Source organism: Halictus rubicundus, chromosome 7 (assembly GCF_050948215.1).
Source record: "Halictus rubicundus isolate RS-2024b chromosome 7, iyHalRubi1_principal, whole genome shotgun sequence".
Taxonomy (NCBI): domain Eukaryota; kingdom Metazoa; phylum Arthropoda; class Insecta; order Hymenoptera; family Halictidae; genus Halictus; species Halictus rubicundus.
In genome coordinates, this window is record NC_135155.1 from 1,069,763 (window position 1) to 1,091,661 (window position 21,899).

Consider the following 21,899-nt stretch of genomic DNA (forward strand, 5'->3'; position numbering starts at 1 on the left):
TCCGAACTAATGCAAAGATACGAGGAAGCTTTTAACATAAAACATATCAAAACTACCGCATTCCACCCGCAAAGCAACGGATCCCTAGAAAGAACGCACGCAGTTGTCACTGACATGTTAAAATCAATACAACAAACATCCACCGACGAATGGGACGAACAATTGAACTTTGTTTGCTTAGCGTATAACACAATGACACACGACGCCACAGGCTACACACCTTTTGAACTAACGTTTGGACACAAAGCTAACCTACCTTCAACCATTTCCAAAAATCCTCAGCGAAGTTACGAAGACGAAGTATCCTTTCGAAAAAAAGAATGGGACTCACGATTGAAAAGAGCCCGAGACACCTTGCTAAAGAGTAAACAAAGATATCAAAGAGACCAGCGACGTAAAATTATTAAACCGCAATCAATTTTCAAAGAAGGAGATCAAGTTTTGATACACAATGATCATAAGGAACACAAATTAGACATAGAATGGTTAGGACCATTCACGATTGATAAAGTATGCACACCGTATTATGTCATTAACGATAAGAAAGTACACGGTAACAGACTAAAATCTTATTTTCCAGGACGACAATCCTCTTCGCGGGATTAACTTGCGCACACGTCACTATAACACCATTAGATACCCAGAATAACATATTTTTAGAAAAGATAAATAAGGGTTATTTATACAGTAGTACCGCCAATGTGATAATAGGTCTAGACACGAGCGAGATGTTTAAGCAAATCGAAAACATAGCACAATATAAGAGCGAAATCAGTAAATCAGCTACTAACTTCGACTATACCGAAGCATTAGATACTTTAGAGATACGTATTAATAATATTAGACAATTAGCCAGTCATGTAAGAACCCTCATACACCAGAGAACGAAGCGAGGATTATTGAACTTTGTCGGATCAATCTCTAAAAGCTTATTCGGAACACTAGACACAGACGATTTGGATTTGATAAATAAAAACATTGACACCCTATTTGACGACGACAAACAGATTAAAATCATACTAGCTAACCAGACTTCGCTTATAAAGAAAATGCTTAACACAAAGAGTTTAGAGAATTTAGAACGTTCATATAACCAATTAACGCAGCAATTGAATACAGAAAGCATATTTACTAAACTCATAATGAAAATCGATAATGCCATACAGGATTCGCACTTCCAACTTGACGAAATATTAAACGCGATCATTTTAGGTAAACAAGGTATCATTAGCCCACAGATTATAGAACCCGAAAAGCTTGTAAGCAACTACGCGAAGATCATAGGACATCACACTTATAACATTGCCATTGCGCCCAAAATCGAACACTTTCAATTCATACTCGACATCAGTGACTTAACCGTTTTCACGTATAATGACAAATTATTTTTCAAGATTTCGATACCTCTAGTGCTCGAACAAGAGTGGGATATAATGCGCGTATACCCCATCCCGCATAAAAGAAACAATATATTTATGGCACTCGTGATAGAAAATCCAGTATTTCTAACTTCAAACCTCCTTTCCATAAACACTGATCTCGACTATATCACCAAACATTGTAAACGAAAGATAGTCATGATTTGTAAACAAACGCAGCCGATCCACAACAGTAATTCCGACAACGACTGTCACAGCGAAATTATTAACTACAAGAAGAACATCAACAATTGCGAGATATCCATTTATAAGATCGACTACATCAGTTTCATACCGCTGCACGCCGAAAATCAATTCCTAGCGATACCCTCTAAACCAGTAGAAATTGACGCGATATGTTCCACAAAACATAATATTCAGACCATTGACAGACCATCTATAATTAGCTCTAACGATTCATGCGATTTATTGTTTAATAACGAGTACATGCGAATAGGCGAAAGCAAAACCGAACTAGCTTACGATATGAAAATGAAAACCATAGAACTCAATAACAATGATAGTTACATTCACATTTTGGAGAAGATCAAAAACACGCCGAAAATTATAAGCAACATTGCCTCGTACCGAACTTCCGCGGATCAACTCGATAGCGAAATATCAAAGCTAAATTTCGAACATAGAATAGAGACTTTGCGATCGTATGGTATAAGTACATTACAAATAATAGGATATGTATCGGTAGGATTGATAGGTTTGTACGTGCTCAACAAATTAGGATTACTCGACTGTCTGAAGAACTGCGTCCCCAGAAAACTCTGTTTCCACCTGCTCTGCTGTAAGATCAAGAAAGGGCCACAAATCCACAACGACTTCCAACCAACGCAACCGAGTGCGCCAATCAGCCTGTACACCACTGTAAGCCGCCCTTTGGCAATCGAAGACAATGAGGGAGGAAGAGTCTTGATACAGCCCCAGCGGGTCCGCTTCAAGAAGAGCATCCTCAAAAAGAACTTAAGGGACTAAGTTCAATCTAAGAAGGGGGGAATGTGACAGGGACCACACCTGATTATGGCCCGTTGCACACGGCAACACCTTCGTTGCACACGGCAACACCTTCGTTGCACACGGCACCACCTTCGGAGAAGTCCTGTTGATAAGAAAGGATTAAATATCCTCAGCGGTCAGTTGTCTCCGACGGTATAAGAGGCTGCCGCCCCAGGGCACGAGCGTTCAGTTTTGTTTTAGTATCGCCTACGTACGTTCTCCGTGTATTTCAATCATTGTAATAATCTTTGTAACTAACTAAGTGGTACTCAACTCCGGTTGAGCAATAAAGTTTTTTTTATATTTTCTTCTTGATTATTACGTGACACTGCAGTTGTTATTGTATGGTAATGTTTTGTTAAAGATTTTCTGTTGTAGTGATATATTATTGGGTGGCCGTGTGGGTTTTGTATGAGTCCTGCGTTGTCTGGGTGTATGAATGCTTCTGGCGGTATGTATCCTGTGTGTCTCGTGTTTTCGTGGTATAATGGGTTGGGGTATGTGGAACTGAATATTAGACTGTTATTGAGTATTTTACGTGTGTTCATACTGTTACGTGTGCATATTGTTATGTCGTTTCGTCTGTCCTCGTCTATTTCTGCTTTTAGAGTGTTTATTTTTTGCGTGATTATGTCTGTCAGATCAGGTTTACCCATACTGTTATTCTGTGTGTGGGCGCTCTCGAAGTGAGCCCCTAGTACGTTCAGTTTGTCGTTTATGTCCGTGATTAGTAGGTTGCCTTTGTCGTCTGTTTGTGTGTTTATACTGTCTATGTTTGCGTTTGCTATTAAATCTGTATTGGTGTTGTGTATTTTTAGAGTATTAATGGTGTTCTGTTCTTTTGCGCGGAATATTTTGTTTATTGAAGGGAATAGTTCTTTGGAGTTATGTGTAGAGATGTTTTCTATTTTTTTTTCTCCAGTGATCACTTACGGATCTTTGAAAGGCTTTTTTTATTTCTTTTTTAATTATTTTTAGTGTGTATTTGGTTAGTGCTATTTGTGTGTCGTTCGCTGTGGTGTAATTGGTGATTGCTGTCATTCTGTTTAGTCTGGTTATTAGTGTGCTTTTTATTTTTTTTAGTTTTTTTATGGTCGGTGTGATGTATCTGTCTGTCGAGTTGTAGTCATATGAGATGCGTGGTATTGTGTTGTCTATAGCGTAGTTGATGCTTTTATTCAGTTTTTCTATGTAATTGTCAATTTCGTCTATTGTTAGGTTTCTGGTGTTAGGTATTATTGTGTTGTCTGTGTTTAGTAGGTCTGCTTGGAAGTCTTGCCAGTTGGCTTTGTTGTAATTGTATTTCCTGGTATGGTTTTGTTCATCTATTATTAGTGGTTCGTCTGAGTCTAGGGTGATTGTCATTTCCGTAGCCCTGTGGTCACTGTCACAGTCATGTGTGTTAAGTCTTCCTGGCGCGGGTAGTCTGTGGAATTTAATTCTGTTGTCTGTCAGACAAATGTCTATGAATGATCCGCTATTTGGGAAGGATGGTAGTAAGGTGTTAAGGAGAGTTACTTTGTATTGTATTTCATTGTGTTGTAGCCATTTTTTTAGGGTGATGCCTCTGTTGTTATTTGAGTTGTTGTGCCAATCGGAGTGTTTTGCGTTTAAGTCTCCTGCTAGTAGATAATAGTTGTTTATTTTGTGTAATTCTAATTTTTCGAATATTGTATTGAGGTCTGCTGTAAATTCTTTCTTATTACTGCTGGGGGGCGTATGCTGCTATTAGGAGCAGGTTTTTTTGCCGGATTTTGATTTTTACTACTGTTGCCTCGAGCGACGAGATGTGGTTATTATTTAGCTGGATGGTTCTGAATTTGATATTGCGCTTGATTAAGATTGCGGTTCCCCCACCCTGTTTCGAGTTGGGCCTGTCATTCCTTATCATTATGTAGTTCTTAAAGTTAACGCGGTGCCTATGGTTTAGTTTAGTTTCGCACAGAAGGACCGCATCCGGCTCGTGTGTGCAGAGGAAGTCGGCGAGGGCTGCCCTTTTTTCGTTTGAAATGAGGGAGTTTACGTCAATTTCTATTATTTTTAATTCTTGAAGTGAGATGGTGTTTGGGGTTGTTGATGTGGGTGCGGTGATGTTTGCTATGTTATGAGCCATTTAGGGATCTAGGTCTAGTTTTGTTGTTTTAAAGTTTCGCAAGCTGTTTTGTGGTTGTCTAAAGTGAGCGTGTTTAAAATGTGTTTATTGTTATTTATTCTTTTTAGTGAAAAATTGGATATTTTTTGTTTCAGTGTCTCAATTATAGGTCTGACTGTATTTATGTGCAAAGTGATTGGGGGCGGTTTGTGGGTGCGTGTGTTTACAATGTTTGTTACATTTGCTTGTGAGAGCGTGATTTGCGCGAGACTACCTAGGTTTTGTGTTGAGTGGGGTGGCTTGAGGTCTGGTGTTCCTTTTGTAAACGGCTGCTGACCTTGTTTCTCTGGTAGGGGTGGTGGTGTTAGGGCCTGGCTGGTGTCGGTGCTGGTCCCTGCCAATGTTTCTATTTCTGCTGACTTGGTTGTATCTGGTGTTTGGTGCGACCCATGTGTTTGCTTCTTTGGCGTTGGCTGTATGTCCTTTTCAGTCTTTTTTATAGCCTTTTGGGCGTCGGTACTTGTCCAAGATCTTTTATGTCCGGCTATGGTGCCGTCCTTTTGTCTTTTGGGGACGTTTATTTCAGGTAGAGCCGGTAATGGTTCTTGTGAATTGTCCAGTTCCAAGGCTGCGAATTTGTTTGTATCGGCAAATCTGCTCTGGCTTCCTGCATTGTTTTTGTTTCGTTCTGTCTCGAGCTGTTTGGATAGGTTTTCAATTGTCGCGTTTAGATTAGCGATAAGTTTCAGCAATTCATCTATCCTGTTGCTGGAGTTCGTATCTTTCCCTTCGGAGTTCAGTGGCTGTGTGGGGGTGGGCGGCTTTTTTATTTGACCCATCTCTATGTTTGCTAATGTTGCTTTGGATTGGATTGATTTTCTTTTTGTGATGTTCCTCCTTGTGATTCTGTTATTTTTTGCAAGCTGTCTTAAGAATCTGGCTGTCTGCGGATCTTCTAAAATACTCGCTGGGAAGCTGCATTTCGTTTTTGCTGACTGTGAGGTGTCCTGGTGGGCAATCTTGCTAGATTCTCGTGAGCTGCTCGTTTTGGATGGCGCGCTTTGCTTCGCTTTCTCGTGCTTGATGCCCTCTACATTTAAAGGGGCGCCCGCCCTCACGTGGTCCTGGGACTCACGTTCTATTGTGCTGCTTGTATGTGTTTTTTTTGCACTCACTGACCTGTTACACTATAATATAGGTGTGACCCTACCCAGATAGCACGCAACGTCTTAAAGACGTCCGTTTTACGTCCATTTTACGTCTGAAAGTCTTACGTCTGGAAAAGGCGTCTTTAAGACGTCTTTTTCAAGCATTCGTTGACTCCTGTTTCGAAGGTTAGGGATCTTTTTTATGGCCTATACCTAAGGTTGTGCCGCTCTCAGAAGAATAAGGACCACATGTTCTTAAGGGACCTGGTCAGAGAGTGGGGGAAGACTTCTCGTCAGTTACCCTAGAACCGTTCAGGGCCGCGTTTCGTTTAACTTTCGAGCGATTTCGTTAGGTCTAGTTCAGATACGGCGGAAACTGCGCGGATCAAACGCACGGTGCTTATTTACATTAACATCTTCATATTCGTTCAACTGCACTGTTTCCGCCGTGTCTGAACTATCCTTTAGTGTTGTGATTCTTCGAACGTTGTGAACTGGGGACTTTGGACAGCGTTATTCCACATCGTTATTGCACGTCGTTATTTACATATTATTTAGACAAGTAAGTATTTTCATTGCTATTACTTGTACCGTTGTTATTTTTGCTTGTGCCCTTCTGCTATATTTATTTCAGTGTTGTGTTATAAATTTTATTAATTTTCGTTCATTTTGTTTAGGATACAGTTTGTCTAATTGCTACTCGGAGTGTTGCAGTATAAAGTGCCTAAAGTTCACAAGAGGCGAATATATGCTTGGAAGCCAAAAGGACACCTAGGCAACTATACAGATGTAGCTGAAGAGGGCGGCCGATTGTATTAGTTATTATTAATTATTAATTATTATTTGTTAACAACATATCTTAGAATTATTAACAACATTGCATTAATATTTACATACGTACCCATAGTTATTATAGAATAGCAAAATTATAACAAATACACATGGAACATTTTTTGTTTATCAAAAGCAATATCGATGGTATTGTGCTGCTTGTGTTAAAAGAATCACAAATTTTAATTGTATTGTTTAATTCTATTTTTAATGTTTAATTTCAATGTTAATAGTTAATATTTAATTTGAATGCTTAATGTTTAATATTTAATGTTTAATTTGAATGTTTAATGTCTAATTTTAATGTTTAATGTTTAATGTTTAATTGTAATGCTTAATGTCTAATTTTAATGTTCAAAGTTTAATTTTAAAGTTTAATGTCTAATTTTAATTTTAATGTTTAATGTCTAATTTTAATGTTTAATGTTTAATTTTAATGTATACTTTGAATGTTATAATAAATATTAACAATAACAATAAAATATTGCTTTATTCATTTAAATTTATTTTATTTTAATTAACATTTATGAACATCTCTAAGTCGCCTAAAAGACGTCTTAAAGACGTCTGTTTCGGGACGTCTTAAAGACGTCTAACGGACGTTCAAAAGACGTCTTTAAGACGTCTAACGGACGTTCAAAAGACGTCTTTAAGACGTACCGTTTTGTAACAAAGACGTTCCAGGGACGTTCCACGGACGTTCGGAAGCCGTTCGTAGGACATTCAGGACGTCTTTCAGACGTCTGAATGTCCGCCGACGGACGTCTTTAAGACGTCTGTGTGCTATCTGGGTATGTTGCACTTGAATTTTACCCCACTGGGGACACTCACTTTTGCGAAATCACTGCACTGCTTGGGACACACAGTTTCTACGCTGCGCTGTCACTTTGAACGCTTTTGGAAAATCGCTACCGCGCGGAGACCATAGCTACTGCACCAACCGGGGCCGTTGAAATTACATTCGAAATATTGGGATATACCGTGCATAGTATAATTGTCGTTTTTTGTATTACGCAATTTTTAAAATCTGGACGATGTTGAGAGATGTTTAATATTACATAATATATTTTTACGATAATTATAACTTAGTTTTTCACGGAAAAAAACGCCGAAAAAAGTGGTTTTTATTTTTTCCTACTATGACGCACCAAACGCAGGAATTTGAAAAATATTGAGCATAATACTTAGGACAATACCTTATTGCTAAATTAATTCTGATTGGGTCACTCTTAGATTTCCATATGAAATTTGTATTTTTTCGATTTTTTTCGTGTTTTTCGATTTTTACAGCCAGAGTTTGAAACGGAAAAACCTGAAAACGACTCAAAGTATGTGGTTTGGTGTCCGAAATGTGTCAGATTTTTTTCAGAATTTTAAATTGTCATTAAATGGGGAAAATGGGCCAAAAACTGGATTTTCGTTTTTCCTCTATAACTACCTTTACAGATGAGCTATAGGGCTAAAACTTGGCTGAAAGGTATCTTTTTTGGTAGGCTATCGAATGGCGCAAATTGGAATAAAATCCCTTCCAGGGCAGATTTGGCCCCCAAAACCGGCTATACCCTTGTTATCATTTTCATTAGAAAAATTCGTTGTCCTTGTCTGCGTGTGGCACTGCATCAAAGAATAGTAGAATCTCGTTGCCTGCATTTGCCCGCTGTGACTTTGACCAATAAAGTGTAAGACGAAACTATTTACAGTTCTCGGCGACCGTTACACGGCGGCAAGTATCGCTGTTCTTTTCTACGTTCGGCGCGGATCAAAGAACTTAAGCGACGCGACGTCAAGACTTGTGTTGCAGACATAAAATGCAAATTCACTGTAAATAATAGCGAGCTATCTTCAAGTTTCTGGTTAATAAGGGCAAAGACAAAGTAGTTTCCTGACTGCCTCACTGTACCATCTGAATTCTGCGACGTTACAGAGTAGTATTCGTATGATGTTACAAAATATTAGAAATTACCTTGTTCGTGACAAATGATCGTTCATCCGCGGATCTTTGAAATCGTGGATCCGTCTGTAAAAGTCCAAGGTGACGTTGCTGTTGTCTTGAGAATGCAGTTCGATATAAACGAGCCAATTTCAATTCAATTTCAGGCAGCACAGCTTCACCAGCACGGACAACAGTCAACAACCAGTATCTAAAAGTTTAAGATAAAATATTGTACAAGATATGCTGTAATTAAAAAGAAAACCGAAAAGATTGTAAATTTTTTTAACGAGCAGATATAATTGAACACGCGTCACTTCTCAACTGATTGTAGTTTTTGTAATCAGTTTAATCGATTGAATTTCATTTAATCTTGCATCGAACCGAAACTAGTAGCCTTTGAGCATTAACTACAACCTAGTCGTTCTGTTTGGATGTCAATCAAATTTAATACCAATTAAACTACACTACAAATGGCTCACAATAAGGTTTACGTCAGTTCCTAATGAACATTTAAATTGTTATGTGATTCCTGATTATAATTTGTTTGTCAAATAATTAACCTACTCTATAACAAATTTGTTAAATCTATACTCTTACAAACACTTCCAAACATTTGAGAAATGATTAACAAATGCAAGAATGCAAGAAATTAAGAATCAAAGTTTCTTGTATGTGTCGCGTGGCGTCGAGAGACTATCAAAGTAATAGGTAGAATAAATAAAAGGTGAAATAAAAAGAAACTAATGAATATTGTATGTATTGTTAGGTACGGAAACTTTTGACACTTCCGAAGATATGTACCGGCACAAGGGTCTTATTCAAACACAAAGGGCTTACTCAAAATCAAAGATAACCAGAGTTCTTTCGACGTTCTTTCGATAACACTGTCCAACACCAAAATTGTTTTGCAATACCTGTTGGGTGATTCTTATACACTTTGTCATCCTAAAACCAAATCTGTGGCGGACCCCTTGGAGTAGGGTTGATCGGACCCAGGTAGGAGCGTCGTCTGCGGGCTGGGACCTTGGACGCACTTGGTCGCCAGGCCCAAGCTCTTCCCGAGCGCACACTTAGTCGCCGAAAGTCTGTTCCTACCTGGGGTGCACATTTGGCGACCAGGTTCGGGGTTTTTCCTTGGCGTGCACATTTGGCCGCCAACACTTGACTTTCGCCAGGACACGGATGTTCGGTGCAAGGACACGAACTTTCTCCAAGGGGCACGTACAGGAAGCGACATCCCCACTCCAGAAGTTTCCTTGTTCGAAGGAAATTCCTGGAGGCACGGAGAATAGATATAAGCGCGGATTCTGACGGATGACGGGAGTCAGTCAGTCAGTCGTTGTCAGTAGTCGTCATTCGCCGTCGGTTGTCGTCAGTTGTTCGTAGTCGTCTATCCGAAGTTCTTGTTTCATTGTTATTTCGTTTTCTTTGTTCTTGTTACGTTGTTGAGTTTTGTTTTGTTAATAAATGGTTATCGTTGTATTGGGTGAATCCTTACTTAACACCCAAACTACCACACAACCAAAAATACGAAAGCAGAATTGCTCTATCACGCAACGTTTTCGAAAAATATTGGTTTTTGTAAAAATGCAGGATTTTGATAAAAAATGACGTGTTACGCAAAAACTAAACACGCGAGAAAGTTCAAGTTTGAGTGAAGAGATATAGAGGATTCTCCTTTACATATCCATATAGCTAATTATATTTTTATGTACTTCCTAATAGTTGTAAATGGTTGTTAAAGTTTGAAAATGTGCCGACTCGGATACTTTGTACGCTCTATTTTTGCATTTATGTGAAAAATCCTTTATGTAGCAGGAATTTACTACACAGGAATGTATTCTACAGACATTTCTGGTAAAGAAACCATTCACGAAAAGTATTTGATTCCCTTAGTAAATGAGTAGGTTAAGAAAATTTATTTGACAGCTTGCACGCGACACGATCGCGCCACATGACCATTGCAGCCTTTTCTCGACTTGCCAGGGCCGTCGCTATGCGTAGTCGACATTGGTACCAGGCAAATATATCTTTGCTTACTATGCTTACTTACATACATTTTTTTGTCTTTTTGGGTGCCAATCATTACACAAAATTATAAAAATACGAAATATATTCACATTTCATTGTGGAAATGCTTATTTCAGTTGTCTTAAAGACGTCTTTTTCGAGGCTAAATAACTTTAATTTCTTGGAGATATTATGGTAGTGGCTACTTTACTGTACAATGACGGAAACAATGTTTCTTAATGTTGCTATTACTTGGAATAACAAAAAAAAAAATAAGTTTCATTTATTACAAACACGTGGATTAGGTACATAGTATACAATGTAATTGCATATGCACATTAATATATGTATACAGTATGGTATATATATTTATTTGTTTAATAACAAATGGAAATTCAATTTGTTTTGTTTATATATTTATATATAAACTATAGCGTTTATTATAGCGTTTATAACTCGTAAACGAATTAACCAATATCGGTGAAATTTTCAGCATGGATATAATTTATTCAAGCGAATCAAACACATTTTTTAAATTTTCAATACAGGCTCAGATAAAAAAGCTATAAAAACCAACTGTTACTATTTCTTTTGCGATTCCGACCAATTCAAACTTTTTTCAAAAATTTTTTACACCTCGTCTAATAAACTAATCCTTCTAACTTCTCAATAAAATTCAAGTCATTTGATCTAATTTTTAAAAAGTTATGTTGCTTCAAATAGTGTAGACTCAGTTTTGCTCGTTAGTGTATATACAGGGTGGTTGGTAACTGGTGGTACAAACGGAAAGGGGGTGATTCTACGCGAAAAAAGAAGTTGAAAATAGAGAATAAAAATTTTTCGTTTAAGGTTTTGTTTTCGAGAAAATCGAATGTAAAGATCCGTCGGGTTCGCGTGCTTTAGTATGCGCAGGAAGTAGAATTGGTAAGTCATGATCAGACGCAGCAGACAATTCCTATCGAATAACACGCGCATTGGCTGCATTTTCAAACTCAATGTTCTCGAAAACGAAGCTTCGGATGAAAACATTTTATTCTATATTTTCGACTTCTTTTTTCGCGTAGAATCACCCCCTTTCCGCTTGTACCACCAGTTACCAACCACCCTGTATATTGCTGGCAACTCAAAGTTGTACCGAGATCCGATGGGGCGCATTCGTTGACACATGCTTCGAAGGTTAAGGATCTTTTCTATGGCCTATACCCAAGGTTGTGCCCCTCTTAAAAGAATAAGGACCACATATTCTTAAGGGGGCCGGCAGGCATTTGGCCTTGACTGTCACGCTATGTTACGCTATGCCTTTTTTTCTAGACATTTTACGTCTTAAATAAGTAAGTAATCAATTAAAAATGCATACCACCGTGTTTGTACATGTCTTTGCTACGTCTGTACAGAGTCTTTTTTTCGATACGAACACTAAATCTCTCGAAATTAAGAGGATCTCTCTGCGGCAGTCATCTTGTGACGTCATACTTGCTTCAGAAAGCGAGTTCTCTGCCGAATATTACAAATAACTCCACGATGAGGTAGAAATTCACAATTTGGGCTCTATACAGACGTAGATTGGACTTTTAGGAAACACAAGTGGCCACTTTTAAACTGCTCATTGCAATATTGAAGCTTTAATTTGTCAAGATTTTGACCCTTGCAAGTTTATATACGTATATTGCAGAGAAATTCTCTTAATTTCGAGAGACTTAGTGTTCGTATCGAAAAAAGGCTCTGTACAGACGTAGCAAAGTGTTACGTCCCAGGTAGGACGGATTATGATTTTTATGAGATAGGACGCAGTTTTGAACCTACCTGCATTCACCGGCTATGGTTCGGGAAATTGAGGATTGTTTGAATAACTTATATTCTTATTTTCAAGATAAACAACAATAAAATTATTGATTTATTCAAAATTGGGTGCTGAATCAGATATTTTAAATATGATTTGACAAATAGAGATTATATGTAGTTAACGCATAAACTAGATAGCTTACAAATATTTCGTATAATAATAATAATGTTAATCTTTACCGAGTCGCTGATTAGTAGTTAACGCTTCGCAATGTGGTCGCAGATCGCAAGTCCAATTATCGCAGATTCTGCAAATCGCAGTTGCCGCAGGTCGCTGATTTCACCTTTTCCAATTCACCGCTTATTATAACTTTATTAAACTTTCACTTAACTTTGTTAAACCTTCACTGAACTTCACCAGAACCTTTTAGTGAACTTTACTGAACTTTAAGACTTTAATGACTGAAGGACTCGAATGGCTCGAAGGACTCGAAGGACTGAATGACTCGATGATGAACTGACAAAGCTTTACGATTGAATGAATCTTTGATGGGGTGGTTCCCTTTTATAAGATGGACAGTACATTGTTTCAATAGGATGTTGATTTAATCCTCTAATTTTTCTATCTAATGCGCGTCACTCTTACCATGGGATCAGTGTGCCTTCTTGGAACTTAATGCAACTGGACACACTTTCTGTTTATTTTTCAGGGTGACACCGATCTTTGCTGCGTCTCTTGCAGGAGGATTAAATTGAAATTGCTTTCTTCACCATCTAACTTCCTAGAATTTTTAACGCCTATCTTAATCCTATTTATTTTCTGCTCCTCGCGTGACATCATTGGGTTTGAACAATAGTTCACAATAATTCTTTATCTGAAGTTTTATTCGGTTTATTCGTGAGCGATCGAACCACCGGACGTGACAAAAGACATATACAAACACGGTGGTATGCATTTTTAATTGATTACTTACTTATTTAAGACGTAAAATGTCTAGAAAAAAAGGCACAGCGTAACATAGCATGACAGTCAAGGCCAAATGCCTGCCGGCCCCCTTAAGGGACCTGGTCACAGAGTGGGGGAGGACTTCGCGTCACTTCCTCTAGAACCGTTCAGGGCGGTTTCGACAGGCCTAGTTCAGACTTCAGACATGGCGGAAACCGCGCGACCAACCGTACGGTGCTTATTTACACTAACCTCTTCGTATTCGTTCAAACGCGCGGTTTCCGTGTCTGAACTATCCCTTAGTGTTGTGAGCCGTCGAGTGTTGTGAACCGAGGACTTTGAACAGCGTTATTCCACATCGTTATTGCACGTCGTTATTTACATGTTATTTCGACAAGTAAGTATTTTCAGTGCTATTATTTGTTACCGTTGTTGTTTTCATTTAACGTTTTTACTATTTCATTTAACTTTTCTTAATTTTTGTTCAATTTTTAAGAATACAGTTTTTCTGGTTGCTACTCGAAATGTTGCTGTAGGCTAAAGTGCCTAAAATGCAGAAGAGGCTGAAGTGCCTGGAAGCCGCAAAGACGCCGTGGCGTCGATACAACTGCGGCTTAATACGTGATCAATTGTGTAGGTCATCGCCCTGACGAGTGTTTTCAAGATTTTAGTCGGTAGTAACTGTTTTTTAGAAAGTTATGAACAAAGAAAGTATACACAAAAGTACTGCGGGATTCGAATTATCGGTCCGCACAAAAGGCTCAAAGTTTTATTGTCAAATGACTTTTTTAAAAAAATTTTTTTTGCCAGTTAATAGTTTAAGCTATTTGTATTAACCCATATGACTTTTAAACCCCTAAGTATTCAATTACAGGCGGAATAATTAAATAACATAACTATCGCGCTGAAAACGGATGAATTCCCAGGAGAGAAGAAAAGGTTATTTACCATGCGTATATCTCCGTAAAAACTTTTTTTTTTAAATCGGACTTTGGCACATTATGCACTTACTATTAGGCTATACAAAAATAATTTCTTTTTATAAAAATCGAAAATTTATAAAATGGATTTTTTGCCGCCTTGGCACTTCTGTGCGACGTGGCGGGACACGAATATGTATAAAAAAAAGTTGTTCAGAATGATGATCTTGACTTAATCGTGATTATTATATAAACAAAATGATAAATACCTTTGTCCGGGATCTTCTGCAACAAGTATACCAATATTTTGAGTTTCATTGTCATGCAGTCTTGGCGTAGGTTCGATGCATGTCGTACATTTTGGATCGTGGGGACTAGAACGGTTTTGAGATTTCGAGTCATCGTCATCTCTTTCCTCAGCGGGCAAGTAAATTGTTACTGTATGATGAGTCGTCCTAGTTTCATAAAAGGGCTGATTTGAATCCACCCACGGTGGAGCATTTTCCGCATCGGTCCAAAAGAAATCTTGCAAATGCACTCGACGTCCTGGTAAATGCTCGATAACAATTATTTCGTCCTCTAAAAACAAAAATATTTATTTTTATAGGTCGTGAAATTTAGCCAATTTTTAAGAAGCAAAATAATATTTTACCAAAAGCTTCAACATTCGTGTCAGTTTGCAAAATTAGGATATAATCCGAATGTATGTTATCGCATTTAATATTGAATTTTTAGTACGACAAATTTAAGTAATTCATACTTTCAATTTTTAATTAAATTTAAATTCTCAACATAGTATATGTGCGCCTATACTAATTATGGTTTAAGGTATTAAGTTTAAAATTAAAAGTAACTGAATAACGGTTTTGGCTTCCTTTTGAAATTCTAGTCTTAAGTTCTTGTTCCCCTCATTCTTCTAAACTGCTACTTTGGAAGTTATCACGGAAGTTATACTATAAATGATATGTTCTTTTCATATGTTCTTGCCTACTTAAAAACAATAGTAGATCTAGCGTTCGACAATAAAATACCGGAACAATGGTAGATCTAAAGTTCATTTAAAATAAATTAAATTTTCCTACATCGGTGCGTAATCTGTCTTTCTGGGCTTGCCTATTAGATAGATATGTATAATATACACCATAAAACGAAAGTTCTACCTTACTTTCACCATTCTAAAATGTCTCGTTTTAGTTTCTAGAACCATCTAAAATTGTATGCATATTATATGTTTTTTGCATTATATGACTATTATTTCTTCACTTGTTCAAGGTACCAAAAGAACATGTCGCGACGTTAAAGAATTTTCCATGTTATTCCGAGTTCGAACGCACCGAATCGCCTGCTGGCTCATATTTTGGGGTTTGGTGATTCACTTGACTCGCTTAGGCTTTCCCTGGGACGTTTTAGCAACGATTAGAAATCGATTTAACTCGACTTAGAGACACCTTGTTTGCTGGCCAAAAAATCCTCATCAGGTGAATCAAATGGGGCACTCAAACCCGAACCAAGATGCCTGGGATCTTTGGACTTCAGTTCATCATTTGCGTGATCATCCCATAAATCGTCTCGTCCGGCAAGAAGAAAGCCATGCAACCGCGCACGTGCCGGTATGCCGGCGTGGTGCAAAGTACTGTGGGATGCGGTGTCGTCAGACAGGGGTAATTAGGAGCAATACAACCTCTCTCTGCCATTACCGGGTTAAGCCTTGTCCAGACTATCTACTACCTCGTCCGGGGATGTCGCGGTGGCGCTGGCGGCGGCAGGGGGCTGTTCTGGGGCGGAGTTCTGGGTCGGGGAGATCCGGAGGCCCGCCTCGGAGCAGGCGCTGGGCTCCTGTTGGGCCCAGGGCCCCCTTGTGGCTGTGAAGAAGGTGGTGGCGGGAGGCCGGCTGCTGGTCGGTTGGTCCTCAGGCCGCGTCGACACGCTGAGGGAGCGGTCCCTCCAGTGTTTCCGTTGTCTGGAGACGGGGCACACGCGGGCCACGTGTAAGAGCGCGGTAGACAGGGGCGCGTTGTGCTACCGCTGCGGGGCGGCGGAGCACCGGGCCTCGGCTTACACGGCCGCCCCTAGGTGTCCGCTCTGCGCGGACCTGGGGAGGCCGTCGGGCCACAGATTTGGGGCCAAAGCGTGTGCCCCGGCTCCCAAGAGGGTCCGCGCGGCAACAAAGGGGAGGGACGGGTCTGGGTCTGTATCCGCGCAGCAGCCGCGGGCCGCGCCGGGGGCCGAGTCACCCCAGGGGGGTGAGTCTGCAGAACCCATGTCAGAGTAAGGACTTTTAACCCTACTCCGGTTATGGAGGCGAACTACAACCACTCACGCGCGGCACAGGACTTGTTTGTCCAAGCCATGCGCGAGTGGGGGGCTGGGCTGGCAGTAGCGGCGGAGCCGTACGCCGTCCCTGAACACCCCTTCTGGGTGGGGGATGAGGTCGGCTCCGTCGTCATAGTGGCGGGGGGCCGCCCGGATCCCCGTCGGTCTCCCTTCTGGAGAGGGGCGCGGGATTCGTGGCGGTGCAGTGGGGGACATCGCGGTTGTCGGGATCTACATCTCGCAGAACTGTGGCCTCGATCACTTTCGGGGGTTCCTGGGTGGGCTGAACAGCTGCATCGCGCGGTGCAGCGACCGCCCAGTTCTCGTTCTGGGAGACTTCAATGCCCATGCGGTATCGTGGGGGAGTCCCAGGACGACCACTAGGGGTGGCGAGGTGTTAACCTGGGCGGCCGGCCTGGATCTCCGGTTGATTAACCGGGGATCCACGCCGACGTGCGTGCGGCCACAGGGGGTCTCGGTCGTCGACCTGACATGGGGGACTCCATCGGCCGCGTGTCGGGTGTCGGGATGGAGGGTGGCCGAGGAGATAGAAATCGCCTCCGACCATACGCCCATTATCATGGACGTGTGGCCCACCCTCCACGCGCGGGATTCCCGACCGGGCCGAGTGGACCGACGGCCGGGATGGGCTTTGAGGAGACTGGACTGGGACATGTTCGGGGCCGCTGTCGTCGCGGCGACCTGGGCGGGGCCGGCCCTGTCCGAGCTGGCGCCTGCGCACTGGGCGAGGCGGCTGCGGGAAGTAATGACGACGGTGTGCGACACCGCCATGCCCCGGAGCCGGTTCGCCCCTAGGAGGGCGGTTCACAGTGGGCAATTTGGACGAAATCGGATTCAAAATAAAAAAACTTTCGATAGAAATGACGTAGAGCGATGAAATTTTTTTAAAATGAAAGCAGCAACTTTTTAGAATATGGGAAAAATAGAGAGATTGTGGTACGAACGTTTTTTAACCTCAAGAAAATTCGTTAAACGCGCACATATTCAAGAAAATGTTTAGTTTTTCCAATACCACGCGCGGGAAAAAATTTTTTTTTTAACATGCTATACATCATTTCCCATAGATTTTTTCACGCTGATTTCAAATCTGGTCTGAAAATTTACCTACGACCTCAGGATTTTGCAAAAAATAGATTTTTGTGACAAAAACTAATGAAATCATTTTTTCGTTGAAATGATTGGATGGTAATAATCTCTCTATTTTTCCCATATTCTACAAAGTTGCAGCTTTCATTTAAAAAAAATTTCATCGCTCTACCTCATTCCTATCGAAAGTTCCTTGATTTTGAATCCGAATTCGTCCAAATTTCCCACTGTGCGGCGTACTGATGGTCCGCCGGCATTGTGGAGCTCCGGCGTTCTTGCAATGCCGCGCGGCGCCGGTACGGCCACGTTGTAAGAAAGTAAGGTGGTCCGACTCCGCTACCCCCACGACAGAATTCTTGTGATCTAAAGTAATTAGTTCCAGTATAGCCGGTTAGGCGCTCTAGTGAGACCCACGTACAATTTATCTGTACATGATCGTTTCATTCTTTTTATGCATAGGGTACTACGCACACACATAAAGAAGCAACTTTCACCGATGGTACGCGGGTCTCACTAGAGCACCTAACGGGCTATACCGGAACTAAATACTTTAGATCACAGGAGTGGGGATGGAGTCGGACCACCTTACTTTCTTACACCGTGGGTACGCCTGAGCACGCAGGAGGCGCGACGACGAGGAGGTGACGGCGGGGCTCGGCGGGGAATACCGAGCCGCGCTCGGGGTTCTCCGCAGGGCCATCGCGCGGGCCAAGGCCGACGCGTAGTCGGAGCTCGTCGGCATGGTGGACTCCGATCCTTGGGGGCGTCCGTACAAGCTTGTCATGAACAAGCTGCGCGCGTGGGCGCCTCCGGTGACAGAGTCGATGGACCCCCACCTGCTCGAGGAGGTGGTGACGTCCCTCTTCCTGCGAGAGAGGGGACAACTGCGCCACTCCCATTGGGAACAGGAGCCTCTCTCCTGGTCCGCAGAGTGGGAGATGTCGGCCGGCGAGCTGGGTGAGGCGATGGCCAGGGCGCGACGGGTGGGCCGCAAGGCTCCAGGCCCGGACGGGGTGCCGGGATGCGCGTTGGTCTTGGCCCTGGAGGGGGGACTCGCGGCCGAACTCATGCAGCTGTATAACGGCTACCGGCCTATTTGTCTCCGGGTACCGGCCTATTTGTCTGCTGGACGAGGCGGGGAAGTTGTTCGAGCGCGTACTCGTTGAACGCCTCGTCCGGCGCCTGTCGGCGACAGGGATCCCCGATCTGAGCGGGGTGCAATTTGGCTTCCGAGAGGGTCTCTCGACCGTCGACGCTGTTCGGCGGGTGAGGGCTCTCTCGGAGGCCTGTACGAGGGGGGTGGGCGGTGTCGCGTTGGCGATATCCTTGGATATCGCTAACGCGTTTAACACCGTTCCCTGGGACCGAATAATGGAGGCCCTGGTCTTCCACCGGGTGCCCCCGTATCTCAGGATGGTGCGCAGGAGCGTCGTGCGCGCTACCCTTACACTCGGTCACCAACGGCGTCCCCGGAGGCCGTCGGGCATCTCGGGCGGGGGCCGGATGCCCATCGGGCGGCCTAACAGGGGGGAAGGCACCGCGTCGTCCGTTGCGTAGCGCCTTCGGATAGAGCAGGTACGGGAGGGGGCCGCGTCCCCCCACAGGGTGGTATGCTAAGGCGGGGGCACACCGGATTGATGTGCGCGCGCGGAACACGGTTGCCCCCAGGAGCCTAGAGACGGACGGAGAGGAGTTAGTGGGTATACTCGGCATTGCACTCACTTGCCGAGGAGTCCCACCTCCTCGAAAAAAAAGACTATCTACTACCTCAGATGAAAGTCCGCCGCCTCTATATGGAGGTGGTGCGGTCGATTGCCCTATATGGGGCACCCGTATGGCACCGCTCGCTTGGGCGCAGCGAAGCACTCTTGGAAAGAGTACGACGCCAGCTGGCTCTGCGGGCCATACGGGATTACCGCACCATCTCCGCCGAGGCGGTGGGACTCCTCGCCGTGGTTTCGCCCTTCCATTTGGTGGCGGCGGAGCGAGTAAAGCTATACCGCATCGACCGCTCCTTCCGCCGCCGCCGGGGGTGGTTCTCATGTCCGAGGAGGAAGAGGAGTTCGAGTTCCAGATTCGTCAGGCCCGGGCGGACGTGTTTGCGGAGTGGGTGGCGCCCTTGGCGCCCTCCACACGTCCGATTGTCCGGCCCCTCCTGCCAATATTTGATATATATGGTTGACCTTCCGCCTCACACAGGTGCTCCCCGACCACGGTTGCTTCGGAGAGTACCTGCACAAGATGGGGCAGGAGCCGACTGCGCAGTGCCACCACTGCGGCGAAGATGTCGACACGGCGCGGCACACGTTGCAGGAATGTCCAGCATGGGCAGAGCCGCGTCGTGTCCTTAGAGCCGCAGTGGGCGGGTGGGACCTCTCGCTGGCGGCCGTGGTCGACCATATGATCAGCAGCGAGAGGTCATGGATATCGGTGGCCTCCTTCTGTGACGTCGTAATGACGGAGAAGGAGGCCGCCGAGCGGGCCCGGGAAGGAGACCCGGGCTCGGCGAGGAGGATGTGGGCGCGGGGGCGACCCCGGGCCGACGTGTGCCCCCCACGAGGGGGTTAGCGAAGGAAGGGAGGGCGCGGAGGTTTCCCGCGCGCCAACTGGTGCTCCCGGAAGAGGGGAGCGGAGTGGGGTTGGCGCGGGGAGACTCCCTGCGTCCTGATTTGCCCCCATCATTGGGGGCGGTGGATTCGGGGGCTCGTAGTGCGAGCTAACCCGGGCCCCCGGGGGGAACATAGCTCCCCCCGTGTTGGGACGACACCCCCGGGAGTATTCTCGGTGTGTGTGGGGGGGGGGTGTCGGTCCGTCCCTCCCCTAGGGGAGGGGGATCCGTGGGGGGTGGGGTAGGAATGGTCGGGACGTGCCGGATCGCGCCTCCGACGGCCCTTCCTTCCTTCGGAGCTGGTTCCTCCGGGACGTCGGTTTTCAGCGGGGCACGAAAACACCGGGAGCTGTAGGCGGACCGAGCTGGGGCTCGGGAAGCCCAATCCGTAAACTCCAGAGATGGGGACACCGGGCGGGTCCCTCCGGCCGGGGTCTTACAGCGTAGGCAATGGGCTCGCCCCCTCTTTCAATACTCGCGGGAACCAGGCACCTCCCCCTTTAGCTTAGGTGGGCGTGAGGTTTTAGTGGGTATTCCCTAGGGGTACCCCCTCTGGAGTGTCCGGTCTAGGCCGATCCGCGTCGTGTCCTGAGAGCCGCGATGGAAGGGTGGGACCTCTCGCTCGCGGCCTTGGTCGGCCACATGCCCGCGAAAGAGAGGTCGTGGAAGGCGGCGCTTTCCCTCTGTGAATTTGCAATGATGCAGAAGGAGGCCGCCGAGCGAGCCCGGGAGGCGGACCCGAGCTCGGCGAGAAGGGTGTTTGCGCGGGGACGTCCCTCGTGCCGACGGGCGCTGCCTATACTCTGCACCATGACTCCACTTCATATACGCGGCGTACCGTAATTAAACGGATTGGCATGGAAATATAGGGTATTGGAAATCGTGACCATACTGTGTAAACACCCGGTATGGCTACGTATGACGCTCTGCAGCGCGTGGCGTCACTGCTTGCATGCGCTGTGCATTGGGAAGGGCGCGTACGGAGTGGGAATACCACCAATCAGGGCGAAGATGCGCAGCGACGAACGAAAATCGGTTTTCACGCGGTACGGTTCTTTCGTGGTGCGGAGTGTAGAAGGGGGTGATGAGTGGGTCGGTGTGGGACACTTCCTCGTGCACGTCTGTGCCCCCAGGGAGGAGGGCGGCGGAGAGGATGGCGTCCCGGGGCGACTTCCCACGGTTGTCCCAGTGGGGGGCGGAGGATGTAGACATCGGAGTGTGAGCTGTCCCCGGCCCTCGGGGTGGTCGTCACCCGCCGACCTACTCTTTGGTGAGGGGGGTGTCAATCCGTTCTTCCTTAGCTTTGAGGCTCGGAGAGGGGGTGGCGTAGGAGTAGGGTAGGGAAGGCGGGGGCGTACGGTACACGCCTCCGACGATTCTCTCTTACTGGTGCCGGCATCTTCTTGCCCTGGTTGTGGCGGCTACCTTCGGGTTACTCGCTCCAGGCGGGGCACGAAGACGCCGGGAGCCGTGGGTAGACCGAGCTGGGGCTCGGGAAGACCAATCCGGCGGCTCCAGGAATGGAGACCGGGCGGATCCCTCCACCCGGGGTCTTATAGAATGGGTAGTGGGGAGAGGCTAAACCCCCCCCCCCCGGTAGTATGATGACTGCAAGGTGTCCTATTGAGTACTCGCGTGATCCCGGAACCTCCCCTTTAGCTTAGGTGGACGTGGATTTTTATTGGGTAGTCTTCGAGGACGGGATCGTCTTTGGTGCTCCACTCCCCTAGGATAGTCCCACATAACCCCGGCTTCCCCCAGGAAGTCGGGGTATGCGTAATGC

General features: G+C 44.6%; 1 protein-coding gene across 1 annotated transcript in view; it reads right to left on the reverse strand.

Annotated features, from left to right (window-relative positions):
• The window catches only part of LOC143355919 (uncharacterized), a 242,857-nt gene that overhangs the window by 204,152 nt on the left and 16,806 nt on the right, over window positions 1–21,899 (reverse strand). Inside the window, exons 2-3 of the mRNA XM_076791137.1 lie at window positions 14,358–14,667; window positions 8,461–8,638 (exon numbers count right to left, since the gene is read on the reverse strand). Coding sequence (XP_076647252.1) covers window positions 8,461–8,638; window positions 14,358–14,667 — 488 coding nt within the window. The remainder of the gene's footprint in view (window positions 1–8,460; window positions 8,639–14,357; window positions 14,668–21,899) is intronic.